The sequence below is a fragment of the Balaenoptera borealis genome (genome assembly GCF_965194805.1).
Source record: "Balaenoptera borealis genome assembly, chromosome: 8".
Lineage (NCBI taxonomy): Eukaryota > Metazoa > Chordata > Mammalia > Artiodactyla > Balaenopteridae > Balaenoptera > Balaenoptera borealis.
The window spans coordinates 117,779,604-117,795,660 of NC_138865.1; the positions used below are offsets into that span (position 1 = coordinate 117,779,604).

General features: G+C 52.7%; 2 protein-coding genes and 2 long non-coding RNA genes across 24 annotated transcripts in view; 3 read left to right on the forward strand and 1 right to left on the reverse strand.

Moving 5' to 3' along the window:
* The window catches only part of PRRT1B (proline rich transmembrane protein 1B), a 42,256-nt gene extending 35,574 nt beyond the window's left edge, over nucleotides 1-6,682 (forward strand). For all 6 annotated transcript variants that reach the window (XM_082400810.1, XM_082400814.1, XM_082400809.1 and 3 more), the window contains 2 exons: nucleotides 5,024-5,099; nucleotides 5,570-6,682. The gene's annotated coding sequence lies outside the window, so the exon portion shown is untranslated. The remainder of the gene's footprint in view (nucleotides 1-5,023; nucleotides 5,100-5,569) is intronic.
* RAPGEF1 (Rap guanine nucleotide exchange factor 1) overlaps nucleotides 5,490-16,057 on the reverse strand; it is a 139,960-nt gene continuing 129,392 nt past the window's right edge. For all 15 annotated transcript variants that reach the window (XM_082400707.1, XM_082400705.1, XM_082400712.1 and 12 more), the window contains 9 exons: nucleotides 14,951-15,043; nucleotides 13,868-14,053; nucleotides 12,970-13,054; nucleotides 12,737-12,831; nucleotides 11,224-11,302; nucleotides 11,032-11,133; nucleotides 9,718-9,815; nucleotides 8,483-8,611; nucleotides 5,490-8,094 (listed from right to left, as the gene is read on the reverse strand). In XM_082400707.1, coding sequence (XP_082256833.1) covers nucleotides 7,944-8,094; nucleotides 8,483-8,611; nucleotides 9,718-9,815; nucleotides 11,032-11,133; nucleotides 11,224-11,302; nucleotides 12,737-12,831; nucleotides 12,970-13,054; nucleotides 13,868-14,053; nucleotides 14,951-15,043 — 1,018 coding nt within the window. In that variant the 3' untranslated portion in view covers nucleotides 5,490-7,943. The remainder of the gene's footprint in view (nucleotides 8,095-8,482; nucleotides 8,612-9,717; nucleotides 9,816-11,031; nucleotides 11,134-11,223; nucleotides 11,303-12,736; nucleotides 12,832-12,969; nucleotides 13,055-13,867; nucleotides 14,054-14,950; nucleotides 15,044-16,057) is intronic.
* LOC309632867 lies at nucleotides 11,014-12,353 on the forward strand. 2 transcript variants are annotated; one of them, XR_014247095.1, is made up of 3 exons: nucleotides 11,014-11,100; nucleotides 11,356-11,606; nucleotides 11,773-12,353. It is a non-coding gene; the product is annotated as an uncharacterized lncRNA (long non-coding RNA). The 2 variants fall into 2 exon arrangements; XR_014247094.1 differs by having other exon boundaries at nucleotides 11,356-12,353.
* Nucleotides 14,986-15,969, forward strand: LOC309632866. Its single transcript, XR_014247093.1, has 3 exons — nucleotides 14,986-15,078; nucleotides 15,266-15,371; nucleotides 15,483-15,969. It is a non-coding gene; the product is annotated as an uncharacterized lncRNA (long non-coding RNA).

Below are 16,057 nucleotides of genomic sequence, written 5' to 3' on the forward strand. Positions count from 1 at the left end.
TGTTGATATTGAGCTGTATGAGCTGCTTGTATATTTTGGAGATTAACCCTTTGTCAGTTGCTTTGTTTGCAAATATTTTCTCCCATTCTGAGGGTTGTCTTTTCGTCTTGTTTATGGTTTCCTTTGCTGTGCAAAAGCTTTTAAGTTTAACTAGGTCCCATTTGTTTAAATTTTCATTACTCTAGGAGATGGGTCAAAAAAGATGTTGCTGTGATTTTTGTCAAAGAGTGTTCTGCCTATGTTTTCCTATAAGACTTTTATAGTGTCTGGGCTTACATTTAGGTCTTTAATCCATTCTGAGTTTATTTTTGTGTATGGTGTTAGGGAGTGTTCTAATTTCATTCTTTTACACGTAGCGTCCAGTTTTCCCAGCACCACTTACATATAGCTTTTTAAGTTTGTGTTTTTGTTTCCTTCAGATAAATACCTAGAAGTAGAATCAATGGTTCATACAGTAGTTCTATTTTTAATTTTTTCAGGAATCTCCATACTGTTTTCCATAGTAGCTGCACCAATTTACATTCCCACCAACAGTGCACAAGGATTCCCTTTTTTCCACCTCCTCATCAATACTTGTTATTTTTCATTTTGATGATAGCCATTCTAACAGGTGTGGGGTGATATCTCATTGTGGTTTTGATTTGCATTTCCCTGATGATGAGTGATGTTAAGCATCTTTTCATGTATCTGTTGGCCATCTGTATGTCTTCATTAGAAAAATGTTCAGATCTCCTGCCCATTTTCGAAAAGTATTTTTTTTTTGCTATTGAGTTGTATGAGTTTTTTCATGTATTTTGGATATCAACCCCTTATTAGGTATATGATTTGCAGATATTTTCTCCCATTTGATAGGTTGTCAATTCATTTTGTTTATGGTTTCTTTTGTGTGCAGAAACTTTACTTTGTTGTAGTCCCAACTTGTATTGTTTTGCTTTTGTTGCCTTTGCTTTTGGCTTCAAATCTAAAAAATCGTTGTCAAGACTGATGTCAAAGAGCTTTCTGCCTGTGTTTTCTTTTGGGAGTTTTATGGTTTCAGGTCTTACATTCAAGTCTTTAATCCATTTTGAGTTAATTTTTTGGGTATGGTGTAAGATAGTGGTTTTCCCAACACCATTTATTGAAGAGACTGTCCTTTCCTCATTGTGTATTCTTGGCTCCTTTGCCATAAATTGATGATATATGTGTTGATCTACTTCTGGGGTCTCTCTTCTGTTCCGTTGATCTGTGTCTGTTTTTATGCCAATACCATACTGTTTTGATTACTGTAGCTTTGTAATATAGTTTGATACCAGGGAGCATGATGGCTCCAGCTTTGTTCTTCTCTCTCAAGATTGCTTTGGCTATTCAAGGTCTTTCGTGGTTCCACACAAATCTTAGGATTGTTTCTCCTATTTCTGTGTAAAATGCCATTGGAATTTTGATAGGAATTGCATTGAATCTGTAGATTGCTTTGGGCAGTATGGACATTTTAACATTAGTTTTTCCAATCCATGAGCACAGAATATCTTTCCATTTATTTGTCTTCTTCAAGTTCTCTCACTAATGTCTTAAAATTTTTAGTGTACAGGTCATTCACCTCCTTGGTTAAATTTATTCCTAGGCATTCTCTTCTTTTTGATGCAATTGTAAATTGTATATTATAAATGAGATGGTTTTCTTTTTTTTAAAATTCATAAATTTTTGGCTGCGTTGGGTCTTTGTTGCTGCGCGTGGGCTTTCTCTAGCTGTGGCGAGCGGGGGCTACTCTTTGTTGCAGAGCGTGGGCTTCTCATTGCAGTGGCTTCTCTTGTTGCAGAGCACAGGCTCTAGGCACGTGGGCTTCAGTGGTTGTGGCACACGGGCTCAGTAGTTGTGGCTCGGGGGCTCTAGAGTAGTTGTGTTGCACAGGCTTAGTTGCTCCACAGCATGTGGGATCTTCCGGGACCAGGGATCGAACCCATGTCCCCTGCATGGGCAGGCGGATTCTTAACCACTGCTCCACCAGGGAAGTCCCTTAATTTCTTATAATTCACTATCAGTGTATAGATACATAACATTTTTGTACATTGATTTTGCATTCTGCAACTTTACTGAATTTGTTTATTAGTTCTAACAGTTTTTGATGGAGTCAAGTGTTGTCTATATATAATATGTCATCTACAAATAGTTTTATATCTTCCTTTTCAATTTGAATGCCTTTTGTTTCTTTTTCTTGCCTAACTGCTCTGTCTAGGATTTCTAATACTTATGTTGAATAAAAGTTGTGACAGTGGGCATCCTTGTCTTGTCCTGATCTGTTTTTCTTTGGCTGCGCTGTGTGGCTTGCGGGATCTTAGTTCCCTGACCAAGCATTAAACCCCTGCCACAGCAGTGAAAGCACTGAGTCCTAACCACTGGACTGCCAGGGAATTAATTAATTAATTAATTCATTCATTCATTCATTCCAGTGTCTGTCTTGTTCTGATCTTTAAGGAAAAGCTTTCAGCTTTTCACCACTATGATGTTAGCTGTGGGCTTGTCATATATGACTTTTATTATGTTGAGGTATGTTCCCTCCATACCCATTTTGTTGTGAGATTTTTATCATAAATGATGTTGAATTTTATCAAATGCTTTTACAATATCTATTGAGATGGTCTTTTGGTATTTATCCTTCATTTTGTTAATGTGGTGTATCACATTGATTTGCAGATGTTGACCCATCCTTGCATCTCTGGAGTAGATCCAACTTGCTAATGCTGTATGATCCTTTTAGTGTATTGTTGAATTTTGTTTGCTAATATTTTTTGTTGAGGATTTTTGCATCTATGTTCCTCAGGGATACTGGCCTGTAGTTTTCTTTTCTTGTGGCATTCTCATGTGTTTTTGGTGGAAGGATAATGCTGGCCTTGTTTTAAAAAAAAAAAAAATGAGTTTGGAAGTGTTCCCTCCTCTTCTAGTTTTTGGAAGAGTTTGAGAAGAACTGATATTACTTCTTCTTTGAATGTTTGGTAGAATTCACCAGTGAGGCCATCTGGTCCCAGACTTTTGTTTGTTGAGAGGTTTTTGATTACTGATTCAATATCCTTACTAGTAATCGGTCTGTTCAGATTTTTTTCATGATTCAGTGTTGGCAGGTTGTATGTGTCTAGGTATTTATCTGTGTCTTCTAGGTTTTTATCTGTGTCTTCTAGGTTGTCAAATTTGTTGACATATAATTGTTCACAGAAGTCTCTTAGGAGCCTCTGTAGTTCTGTGGTATCAGTTGTAATAGCTCCTCTTTCATTTCTGATTTTGAGTACTCTCTTTTTTTCTTGGTGAGCTTAGCTAAAGGTTTGTCCATTTTGTTTATCTTTTCAAAGAACCAGCTCTTTCCTTGATCTTTTCTATTGTCTTTTTAGTCTGTATTTTATTTCCACTCTAATCTTTTATTTCCTTCCTTCTACTAACTTTGGGTTTCATTTGTTCTAGTTCCTTGAAATTTAAAGTTAGAGTGTTTATTTGAGCTTTTTATTTCTTGATTTAGGTGTTTATTATTATGAATTTCGCTTTTAGAACTGCTCTTGCTGCATCCCGTAAGTTTTGATATATTTCCATTTTCATTTGTCTTAATGTATTTTTTATTCTTTGACCTATTAGTTGCTCAGTAGTATATTGTTTAATCTCCATCTATTTTTGGATCTTCCCATTTTCTTGTAATTTCTAGTTTCATACCATTGTGACTGGCAAAGATGCTTGATACGATTTCAATCTTTGTACATTTACAACGACCTGTGGCCTAACATGTTACTTATGCTGGAGCATGTTCCATGTGCTCTTAGAAGAATGTATTCTGTTGCTTTTGGATGGAATGCTCTGTATGTATCTTTAAGTCCATCTGGTCTAATGTGTTTAAGGCCAATGTTTGCTTATTGATTTTCTGTCTGGATGATCTATCCATTGATGTTAAGTGGGGTACTAAAGTTCCCTACTATTACTGTATTGCTGTTTATTCTCCCTTTAAGTCTGTTACTATTTGCTTCGTATATTTAGGTTACTCCTATTTGGGTGCGTAAATATTTACAAATGTTATATTCTCTTGCTAGATTACCCTTTTTCCTATAAGGTCTTATACATCTCTTATTGGGTTTATTCCTAGTACCTTAAGAATTGTGATGTTAGTATAAACTGGATATTTTAAGAATTATGTTTTCTAGTAGTTCGTTGTCAACTACTGTGATTTTCTTATTAATCTCTTAATTTTCTTTTCTTGTTGCATTGGCTAGTATCTCCAGTACAACAATGAAAGACAAAGTGACAGTGGGATCCTTACCTTGTTCTATTTTAAAGGAACTTCTTTAAATATTTCACCATTAAATATAACGTTTGCATAGGATTTTAGAAAGTAACATTTATTAGATTAAGGAAGTTTTTGATTTCTACTTACCTAAGACTGTTAGTTATTTTTTAAATTAAAATTATGAATGGGTGTTTTAATTTTTTTAACAGTGGTCTTTCTGACTACTGAGGTGATTATATGGTGTTCTTCCTTTAATCTGTTAATGTAGTTTATTCAGGAGAGGCTAGGCCACGTTGTGAAAACTTACAAGCCCTGAAATCTCAGCAGCTTATTAGTAAGCCCAAATTCATTTTTCATTCGTGTAAAGCTCAGTGTGGAACAGTGGGAGTAGTCCCTGACTGGGTTCCCTCCAGTTAGGGCTCTGCCATCTCAACACCTGGAATCTAAGTATGCCATGGTGGAGAAAGTGCACATGGAGGTGGCACACCTGTTCTCAGTTCCCCAGGAAGGAAAGGTGTACCAGATGGGAATGCCCAAATAAGGGTCTAAGAAAAGGAATCAAGTACTATCAATCATCACTCCATCTTTGCATTTGAGGATGTGCCCAATGGGGAGTCTTGATTTTTACGTTATCATCACTGGTTTGGGGTTGCTAAGATTATAATTTTTGCATCAGTAATGAATTTTGCCTATAATTTTCTTTCTTGTCCTTGTCTGGATTTGGTGTCAAGGTTGTATTCCACTCATAAAACAAGTTGAGAAGTGTTTCCCTTCTTCTGTTCTCAGGGGCATTCGCTTAAGACTGAAGCTACCTGTTTGTTTAGCATAAATTACCTGTTAAGCCCGTCTGGACCTGATGTTTGTGAGTGGATTTCAAATCCAACTTAATTTCTTTAATGTTAAGTAAAGTACCTCTTCTTTGTAGTACTTATTATAGTTGTAATATTTCACTTGTATGATTTTTAAATTAAGAGGATTCAGTGAGGTAAAGCTGCCTGCAAAGTGCTTGGTACTCAATATATGCTAAGTAACAATAGTGGTGACAGCTCACCAGATACTGTTCCAGGTATAACTTGCTGAGCCTTCACAGACTGTATAAGGTAGAGCTGTCATTACCCCCACTTCCAGATGGAGAAACTGGGGAACAGAGAAGGGACCACAGAGATGGGGACAAAAGACCCCCCCCCCCAACACCCCCTACACCTGCCAGGCGCCCAGCCCACGAGGAGGTCACAGAAAGGAGACAGCTCAGTTGTCACTTTGACACACGTGGCATGTGGTACACAGGTGGCCACAGCTTTCATCTGTGTTTATTTTCCTTTCATATAAAAGTTACAGGTTTGAAATGTCTGCAGGAAGATGCCACCATCAGCCAGGTTAGTCGGGGATATATTACAATGTAACACTGGGGAGGCGCGGGGCCGTGGGAGGGAGGCGCTGCTCAGAATCGGGGTTTAATTCAGCCCTGGCGCGTGCCTGCCCTTGCCCTGATCCACCCACACCTGCAGGTGAGAACTGCCTCTGCAGGGAACGAATCCTCCCGAGGGTGTCTTTGTCGTAAAGACTGATTCGTACACCTGATCTGGCCCCTGAGACAGACAAACCACAGCCAGGCTGGCAACTCCCAGAGCCAGAATGTCTCAATGAGGTCAAGGTGGGGAAGGCTGTCAGCCAATAAGTTAAAACACACATTGCACCTGCTGTCCTCATGCAGGGTCACCTGGCCACGCCGGCCCCTTGTCCACCTGCACTGCCTGCCCAGTGCCTCGGCTCAGAGCCAGGGCTCCCAGCAAGGAGGGGAGGTGTGGGTGCAGGGTCTGTTCTGAATTGAGGGACGGTGAAGCCCCCGAGCCCCGTCCAGCTCGCGGCTGGGACGCTGAGCCCGAAGCATGGCGTCGGCAGTTGCCCGCCTATGGAGGGAGGCCCCAGGGAACCGCAGTCCACACAGCCCGTGGGCCCTGAGCACACAGCGGCTGCACACAGTGGCAGCAGCAGAGCAGGGCCAGGCCAGGAGGAAGGTGGGAAGGAGGGAAAGACTGAAATGAGAGGACTTAAAAAAGCGGGAACAAACTAAAACCCAACCCCACACACAATATTGTTCATAACCAGCGACTCTATACACACACTCTTTTTAAATAATAAAGTGACGCGTTCCGCCCGCTGCCGCAGGATCGCTGCCTGAGGGGTCGTAACTGACATTTCACAGATTTCCTCCCCTCTGTGCACAGGACAAACAGCTTCTTGATAAAAGCTGTTCAAAGAAGACCCATGAAGGACTCAAAGTGACGTGGCTGTTTCTTTAAACAGTTAACAGATGTTGCTTTCTACTTTTCTTTTGTTCTGTTTAAACTGGGCTAAGCCCGAGTTGAGCCTGGTGTTCACCTGCCCCAGTCCCAAACCCAGGAGAAGTGAGCTCTCAATTATGTAAAACGAACAAAACAGGAGGCGGGCGGCCTGGGGGCAGCCGTCCAGATTCTGATGGCAGCCTGCCCGCAGGCCCACGTCTGGCTGGCACGGAGGCCAGTGGGTGTGGAGAGCCCCTGCAGACCTCACCTCAGATTGTCAACCTCAGCAGCGGGAGTGGTTCTGAAGGAGGAGGATGGAAAGAGCACCTGCTCCTGAAGACGCTGTGCCTCGCTGCCGTGTGGCAGGTGAGCCGTGGCCGCCAACCCCAGGGGGCGCCTCTGCGCCAGGCCCCTGGCCTCGCAGGGACACCCTGTCCTTCCCACTTGAGAGCCGGTCAGGCTGGCAGAAGGTCTGATGAGCAAAGAGGAGCCCCTTTGGGCCCACCAGGCTCAGCGCAAGGGAGGAGGGGGGCCCGCAGGGCGGGACGGATAGGAGATGGAGTTTAAGGCACACGGCAAGCGACAGAGGAGGGGGCTGCCGGCCCTCCCCCCGACAGAAATGCCCCTCCCCTCTCCCCTCTCTCTGGATTAACTCACCAAGAGCTACTGGCCCCAGCTCAGATAAAGTGTGTTTCTTGGATGGTCAAGTCCTTCCTTTCCAGCTGCTGCTTCCCAGCTCCCACGGTGCCAGAGGATGGGGAGGGCCGGTGGGACGGGGCAGAGGAAGTGAAGGGGGGAAAACATGACAGCCACGGCTGCTGCTCGTGACCCAGCAAGGGCGGGCCAGTACCGCGACGGGAGCACCAGCCCCAGGGCTCCTGAAAGGCCACCTGCTGTACCCTTCTAGGCCAGGTGAGAAGCTCACACCATCCTCCACTTAAAAAGTAGGACATGGAAAGTGAAAGGAGTCTTCCCCGGGTCTCCTCTACTTTCTGCCCACCCAACTGAAGGTCACGGGGAGAGCAGCCCCCGCCCCGAGGGTCCTTGGGCCTCTACTCATCTGTCATTTCAGGAGATTCAGAAGATTCCCACCATTCCTGGGCTGCTGCTGAAGTCCCTGCGCTGCTCCCAGGCTTGGGGGGAGGGGAGAGAGGGAGAGCGGAAGACAGAGCGAAAGCAGAAACCAAAACCAAACCCAACCCCCAGTTCACAAATCAGCAGTGAGACCGCCCGCTGGCTCCCCCGGGCCGGGGGTCTGCTCCTGCGGAGGAGGGGCAGGAAGCTGCTGCGGCTCCGGACGCCTGCCCGGCGGCTCTGAGGCCAGGACACGTGCCACCGCCACGTAACAGGTCCAAAGTCCCTGCCGGCCTCGGAGCGGCCCTCTGAGCCTCTCGAGTTCTCCTCGCTTGCGGCACCTGCTCCTAGGTCTTCTCTTCCCGGTCTGTTTTCCTCCGTGTTATGTTCCTGGGTTTGATTTTCAGAGAGAGTTCCCATAGCGCCTCCTCAGCCAGGTGGTCACTGAAGTCGTTGAAGAAGTTTATGATGTCGTCGTTTCTCCGGATGTCATAATGCCTGGTAGAGGAAGGTGGCCAGTGAGAGCCAGTGTGGGCCAAACAGCCCCAAGACCCCTTGGAGGTGCCACGTGTGCCGCCCCAGCAGACCCATTGGGGCAGGGGCGCCCACGTGTGACGCTGGCGCTCAGAGCGTGAGCTGCACCCCAGAGCTGTGCTCTGCTCTGTGCGAGGGCTCCCGGAGCAGCACCCCGCAGCCAGGCTCCCCTCTGCACGAGGTCCCAGGGAGACCCCACTGCGCTGGAGTCAGGAGGGCCAGGGCTCGCGGAGGACAAGCTGGCGGCCAGCGCTGGGTGCAGGCCCTGTGCCACGCTGGAAGCTGTTGGATCCCCGTGGGTCTCTGCTCAGTGCACCCCGCCCGCCCGGTCCCTCAGGGCGGCAGCACTCACGCCTGCTGGAAGCACCGCATGCTGTCCAGGATGTTGAACTGCTGCCACCGTTTGGAAAAATTCACCTTCCCGTCAATATAGTCTGGGTTTCCCAGGTGAACGAAGGTGAGGTCCTGCAGGATGAGCCCCCTGGAAGGACGAAGAAGCAGGTTAGACTCTGGAGGGTGACCTGGCGGGTAGTCGGTTGATGGGCGAGCCGGAGCCCGAGCAGCTGCCAAACCCACAAGCGCGTCTGCGGGGAGGGGAGGCGTGAATTCCTGACTCAGGTTCTGGTCTCTGGAAAGCGGGCTCAGGCCCACTTGCTACGGAGCCTCTTCAACAGCCGTCCCAGCCCAGCAGAGCTCCGGTACAAGTAACAGATGAACAGGAAAGAATGACACCACCCTGAACTTGAGTGGCGGGGTGGGGGTCACACGCTGTCATCAAACAGGGCGCAAAGCCCCATGGCGAGTGGGGGCAGTTCTTGCACAGGGAGAGCCCAGCCTGAGGGGCACAGCCACGCCCACCCAAGCAGCCCGGCTGGGGAAGGGTGGTGTGCTCGGCCGGGGCAGGAAGGCTAGGAAGCACGGCAGGGCCGTCGGCTGCAAGACCTACGCTTCGGAGCGTGGAGGCCAGGGCCGTGCCGCCGCACACTCAGCCCGGGACAGCGCTGTCTCCTGTCTCTCTCGGAGATTCCCACTGTCCACTAGCATATTAAGGGGTCCGGTGAGTCCCGCGCAAAACTGTTTAGCTTCAGTTTTTTCTGTTATTTCCCAAGCTTACGTGACGTGGGATTCTTTTTGGCGAGATACCCATTTAGTCCGTGGCCCACACTTGGGGACACGCTCCCTGAGCTGCCTCACGCCAAGTACTCTCAGGGTTCCTGGGGTGGCCGGAGGGCCCTCCGGTGGTTGTGACGTGCAGCTAAGCTTGAGGACAGCGGGACTATAGCGCGCTGCCGCTGGCGGGGGAGGAGAGGTGCTGCACGGCTGTCCACACGTGCGCCTCAACAAGCCCACTGGCCGATGGGGGAAGAAAGGAGGAGGAGCAGGACTGGGAGGGGGGGACCGAACCATTTTCACTGGACCCCGCTTTCACTGAAATTGTTTAACAAGGCGCATGTTTTATTTTCAAAGTTCAAATAGAAGCACAAACGTCTGGGTTGGAACCCTTTAAGGGAGGGCTTCTCCACGGGGGCCCACTGTACCCCCCCCGGAGCACGCGAGGGGCACACCCAGCCGGGAGGCTGCACTCACAGGTACGGGATGCACGGGGGCTCCACCTCCGAGAGGGCGGCCCGGTAGGCGCGGAAGGAGGACGAGCTGTCGATCAGCGTGCAGTACTCCGCCAGGCCCTGGCGGGAGGGAGGCGCAGTCCCTGAGCACGGCGCCGACGCTGGGGCACCGAGCCCCCCGCCCCCCCACCAACCCAGAGCCAGACCCCGCCCTGCCCCAGCCGCAGGCAGGCCAGGCCTTCCGTGGGTAAGTGGCCCATGGGGCCGCGGTGCCGACAAAGAACCGCGTCTCTGAGCAGCCAGCGCCCCGTGTGCTGGACCTCAAGCTGGGCTCCTGCTTGGCTGTGCCCAGCGCTGCAGCCCGCCTGAACCTCAAAAGCACACACTGGACCATGTCACTCCCGGTCCCCAGCCTGCCTTCGCACCTCACCGCTCTCAAGGCGGAGTCCACCAGGGATGGCGGGTGAGCTCGCTGCTCCTGCACGCAGCGTGGGTGGGGTTTTTGCCTGTCCTGCCCCTTTGCCTGTTATGTGCCTCTCGCCTTGATGTGTCACCTCCTCCAGGAAGCCTTCCCTGCCTCCTCAGGGCCTGTTATGTGTTCCTGGAGCAGCTGGTGTGAATGTCCCATTTCTCCATACACCACTGTCTCATAACTGTCCCTTTATGTTGCCCCATGAGACGACCCCCAGGTAGCCCAGGCGACGCTCAGCCCTGTGGGCTTTGTCTCTTTTCCAGGAAGAGCACCCACACAAAGATAAAGGTCCAATTCCTTGCCAGGTCCCCCAAGACCCCTGTGATGCAGAGCCATTCTCCCTAGTGATGTGGCCACGCTGGCCTCTGTCCCCTCTGATGGGAACTCCCCTCCCTTCCCAGGAAGCTCCTATTTGGGTCATGGTGTGATCGACACCTCCTTAAGGAGCCTCCCTGACCCCCAGGCTGGCCCAGACTCCTCGTTCACATGCTTGCTCAGCACCCCATCCCCATCCTTCTCCCTGTAGTACCTGCCCTGAAGAGCTCCACCTAATAACGGATCTAGCCTGTTCAGAGTATATCCCAATGCCTAGTGCGGCCCACACCCAAAGGAGCCCCTCTAGAAGCCTGGGTCGAGCGCAGGAAGCAGAAGGTGAAGCTGGGACCCAGGCACGGTTCTGCGGTACAGGCAGCAGGATGTGACGTGGCGTGACAACCCCGGCACTCGCTAACACCAAGCCCCGTAGGGCCCAGTGACTGGAGATTAGAGACAGGAAACTAGGGCAGGGCGGGGCAGAACACGTCCCACCACAGCCGGGCCTCGCGTCCCACAACTGCCCTCCTGGCTGCCCTCCCAGCCGCCCACCTCTGAGGTCTGCTTCTGCCACTCCAGCCTGCGGATGGGGGCCGAGTCCAGCGCCGAGAGGATGGCCAGGTAGGAGTTGAAGTTGTTCAGCTTCCGTAAGTGCTGCAGAGAGAGGGTGGGGGCAGGGATGGGCGGGTGGGTGGGCAGGCAGGGGCTCCTGTGGCAGGCTCTGGGGAGGGTGCCGACAGTTACCTTCATGATCTTGATGAACTTCAAGAGCAGCCGTTCCCTGTCTTGGGCCTTTTCCTGTAACATGATGATTGACCGGACCCTGCACGGACCAAGGGGAGAAAGAGACAGTTGAGCTGACCCGTCTCTCTTCAGGCCTCTGGCTGGTCCTGGTGGCAATGGGACGGGGACACCTGCACCAGCTGGCCAGAAGCCCGTGCCTACGGAGTGCCCCGGGCTCACGAGGCACCAGGTGTACCCCTCTCTCTGCTCTGAAGGAGCTCATGGCATCCCAGGGGTAGGTAAGAGGCCACAGAGAGATCCAGTGGCTGGGACCTCTGACTGTGCGGATGGATGCGCTCCCGGCGGGCGCTGAGCCTGAGCACCACGGCGGCTGGAAACGCTCAGTGAGTGGCCTCACGATTAGCTCAGAGACGAGTGGGCGTGTGGGCTAAGAGGCCACCTTGCTGGCCACGAGGGAGGGCACCTCTCAGAAACTTAGCAGCAACCAAAGCCAAAGGCCAGCCTTGCACGAGGACCTCACGGTGGCCTCGACCCCCTGTGCTTTCACAGGGGCCACCACCCGTCACCCAGAGGACGTGCCCCTCTTCTGACCCATTAAAGGGCACCGGCACCGAGTCCACCTTGAGCACCGGGGCTCTGAAGGGGCTCCACCCGCATCTCCTCCCAGGCAGGCCCCAGGGGGGTGTCTGGAGCCCCCGGGCCCAGCAAGGGGCGGGGCTGGAGGCCGTGCTCAGGGCTGCACGGCTTGTCTGCCCTGGAAACCACCTCGTCCTCTGCCGGGCTGCTACGCTGAGCACGTGTTGCTGATGAGTGAAGCGCTTCCTGTGGTGCAGAGAGAAGCAGCGCAAGGGGGAGAGGACCCAATTCTCCTCCAAAGAGCAGTCCCTAGAGCACTTAAAAAACAGACGTTTCCCTGGTGGTGGGGATGGATTGTGTGTGTGTCCGGGGTCAGTATGGGACTGCTTGGCCGCCACACCCAACCATCCTCTACTGAGGCCGAGAGGCCGTGGACACCCTTGAGTTGCATCTTTCAGAGTCAACAGTTCTGCTGTATGTTACAACATAAATGCACTTTTGGGCTTCACTTTGCTTTAAGAATTGAAGGCTAAATAAAAGCGTTAATACAGCCACTCCTTTGCTCTACTTCTCTTTCAGGCAGAGTCAGCGTGAGGCTCAGTCCTGAGGCCACCTGGCAGTGGGGAGGCTGGCAACGGCCAGTGCAGGATGGCAAGTTTAACACCTGCTCCCCTGCCGCCAGCGATGGCAGACATTACTAATAAATCCCGGCTGAGTCCTCCTCAACCCGCCCCCCAGGTGGCCCCTTCCAACGTGCAAGGACGCCCTGTCCTGTCCCTGCCCTTGTCCTGTCTCTGGTTCACAACGAATGCCCACAGGGCCCCAGACGGAGCTGGGAGGAATGAAAGGGCACCTCTTTCTCCTTGCCGTGGGCGCTCTCTGCGAAGGACACACAGGCCCCGATCCAGAAGTGCTTTGCACTGAGGCCCCTTCTTACCAGTAGGACATGTTGTTGAAGTGCTCCGTGAACTGGGTCAAGTTGGGGCTCTTCTCCTCGTTCTGCTCTTTTGCCCAAAGCAAAACCTCAGGAATCTGAAAAAGCAGGTAGACCGGATAGAGCCTGGGCCCTCTGGCTCTGCTGTGACGCGGTGGCTTCTCTCACTCGGCGACAAGCAGCAGCACTCACCGGGGCCGGGCACAGCCCTCCCCCAGCCCCACGCGTGCCCATACCTCTATCTTATAAAAGAGCTCAGCATCTAGCAGTGTCAGCTGCTCGGCTATCTCATGGCTGTGAAAGTCATGCAAGGTCCCGGGCCTGGAAGACAGAGGCACGAGATGAGTGGTCAGTGGACGGGACGGCGGGGGCTGGGTGGGGGCCACACTTCAGGCCTCAGAGCTGAGGGAACACGACTTGCTTCACAGCAGCACGGAGGCCACGCAGCGGGGCGGGGGCGGGGGCGGGGGCGGGTCAGGACCAGCCTGCACTCGTCTCCCTGGGACCACGGGGCCTGCCTTCCTCCCTGCCTCTGCCCGGCAGGCTCGGTGGCTCCACTCGCGAGCCCGTGAGCCCAGCTGCCTGAGAACGCACAGCCCGACCCCACTTCAGGGCCCAGTGGGGACAAAGACGGTGCCATGTGATTGGAGCTGAGACACCAACAATGAGGTGATAAATCAACAAACCTCCACGGCCTCGGGAGAGGGCCAGTGGAACCTCTACACAGGCGGAACCTATACACAGGTTCTCAGGAACAGTCAGGATGGCACAGGGGCGGCTAGAATTAAGTTGCCACGTTAGCGCCGGGAAGAGAATGAAGTGCTGACCACAGCCTGAAAGGCATTCCTGTCCCCTGTCCTGGTAAGCCCCTACACGCCCTGCTGCCCCACTTCCTACTAAAGCGGTGATCAGTCATACAACGTAACCCTGGAGAAGAGGCCCAGCCCCGGGGGAACCCCTGGGCTGTCCCTGAGGCACCTCGTCACAGGGCCCGGGCAGGACCGGGAGGTGAGGCGGTGAGGCTGGGGGCGGGGAGGGGGGCACTGAAGGAAATGGAATGGAGCGACGGCTGCCGGTACGGCCCTCGGCAGAGGCAGGGCCCGGAGGAGCCCGGGACGACGGCGGGCGGCGCACCTGGCTGCCACGCCCCTGGCCGCCAGGGGCTGGTCGGAGTCGGCACACCTGAGCAGCCTCCTCTGCTCCGCCTTGTCCAGGATGTTCTTCCGGAGCACACGGGCCAGACTGAGCTCCCCGCTGCACACCAGGCGGAAGACCAGCTCCATCAGCAGCTTCAAGATCTCCTCCGTCAACTCCACTAGGCTGAAGGGCCAAGCGCCATGCGGTGAGGGGCAGGGACGCAAGCATAAGAAGAGGGCTGCTGCCACCGGGTCCAGAACCCCCTCAAGACACCTGAGACACCCACCAGCAGAGCTGGGAAACCTCTCGTGGGAAGAGAGCCAGAGAAGGTCTTGGGATGGCTGTCTGCATCCTACAGAGTGCCAGGAGTGGTCCCACTGGTAACAAATAACTGCCATTCTCTCAGCAGATGGTCGCTGGCACTGGATAAGCACCAGGGACCATGCTGCGGCCTGGGCTATGGAGACAAATCCTGCCCCAGGGGAGCTCCTGATCCCACGGGGGTGATGAATCATGACGAGGTCCAGGCTCCACAGACCAGACAGCCCTAGGACGCCCCTGCACAGTATTCTATAAACACGCAGTATTTCACAGCCCCACCCCGTAATCACTAAGGCCACCCCCCAGCAGAAGGTAAACACATTGAGGGCGGGGCCTGGGTGGCTTCCTTACCAAGGGCTCTCTAGACCTAGGAAAGGGACCTTGTGCATTGTGTTTGTTAAATGACTGGAAATGGCAAATGCCACTCAGTCAGGGGACCGTGGAAAGATGAGGAGGGCAGCCAAGGTCTAAGCCACATGCCAGAGGGATGGCCCCCACAAGGAAATCAGGGCTGGGCCGGGCCAGGGCGGGTCTGAGGGGACAAGCCATTCTCCCCAGGGGTCATGTTAAAGCAGGGAGGAATGAGCCCTGTCCAGGGCCTTGGGCAGGGCTCTGTGGACACAGAGCCCAGGAGATGCAGGTGAAATGTGACAGGAGGCCCAGATCTCTGCGGGGAAGCCTGTGCCCCGGCAGGGACCCCGAGATGCCCACGGCCTGCTGGGTACCCCCGGCCACCATCCCCCGGGCGGAAGGACTCACCAGAGCTCGTCCACCACCCGTACCAGCACGAAGAACGTGTTCTTGCTGACGCGCTTCTTGAATGTGTCAGCAAAAGGAGAGAACTTCTCGTACGTGGGCGCAGGTTAAAGAAACAACCGTCCTCACAGGTAGGGACGGAGAAGTGAGTGGGAGGGCCGCCCTCCTCCAGCCCCCCTTCCCTGAGCGAACCCTGGGAACAAGGGCATGGGGAGGGCAGAGGACCTGTGCGGGGTGGCGGAGCGGCAAAGTGAGGTTCAGCCCAGACCTCTCTGACCCCGAGGACTGTTCTCGACCACCACCCTCTCCTGCCTGCAGAACCGTCTCCCTGCGCTCCAGGCTTGCCTCTCTGTTGGGATCAACCCAAGGTTCCTGTGACCGCTGAAACGCTGAAGGCTGCATCGCTGAGCTCAGGCAGAGAAAGGTGGTCAGAAAGCACTTGCCCTAAAATCCCCAGGTCCTTGGGGAAGGCGCACAGCCCCCCAACAGGGGTCTCCCTCCGCTCTCGTCACGAGTTCCCATCACCCTTCCACAGCTTCAGAGGCTGCCTGCACATCTGCCCTTCAAACACCTGGCTACTTCCTCCCTGAGGCCGTGGGTTCCACCTTGAGGGTCACGACTTCTCGCTGCCCTCGTGTTCACCAAGCCTCCAGACACTTCTATGGCTCCATACCGCCTGCTCTCTGGAAGGAGCCATGCACCAGGGATGGCGCCGAGGGCCGGCAGCACACAGGACCCACTGGCCAGCTGCGCCCAGGATCTCAATGCTGCAACACGCCCGTTAACATGCCTGAAGCGCCAAGCAGGGCAGATGCTGAGGTGCCGAGTCAGAGAGGCCTGGGGGGCACTCTCCCTCCAAGCTGCCAGACGGGTCACTTAACCTCTCTGAACTTCAGTTTCCTTAATTACACAGTAGGAAATAATATCATGGTGCCACATAACAAATGGTAGTGATGTGTGTATAAAATGGTATAGCGGAGCGAGCTTACCCATGCAATCGCTCAGCATCATAACCGACACCAGGACGTTCTCAGCAAGTGTGAGTTACTATCATTCGCTGACCCAGGCCGCTGAGCCACTGAAGGTGTGAGGCGGGAGGGAATGAAGTCT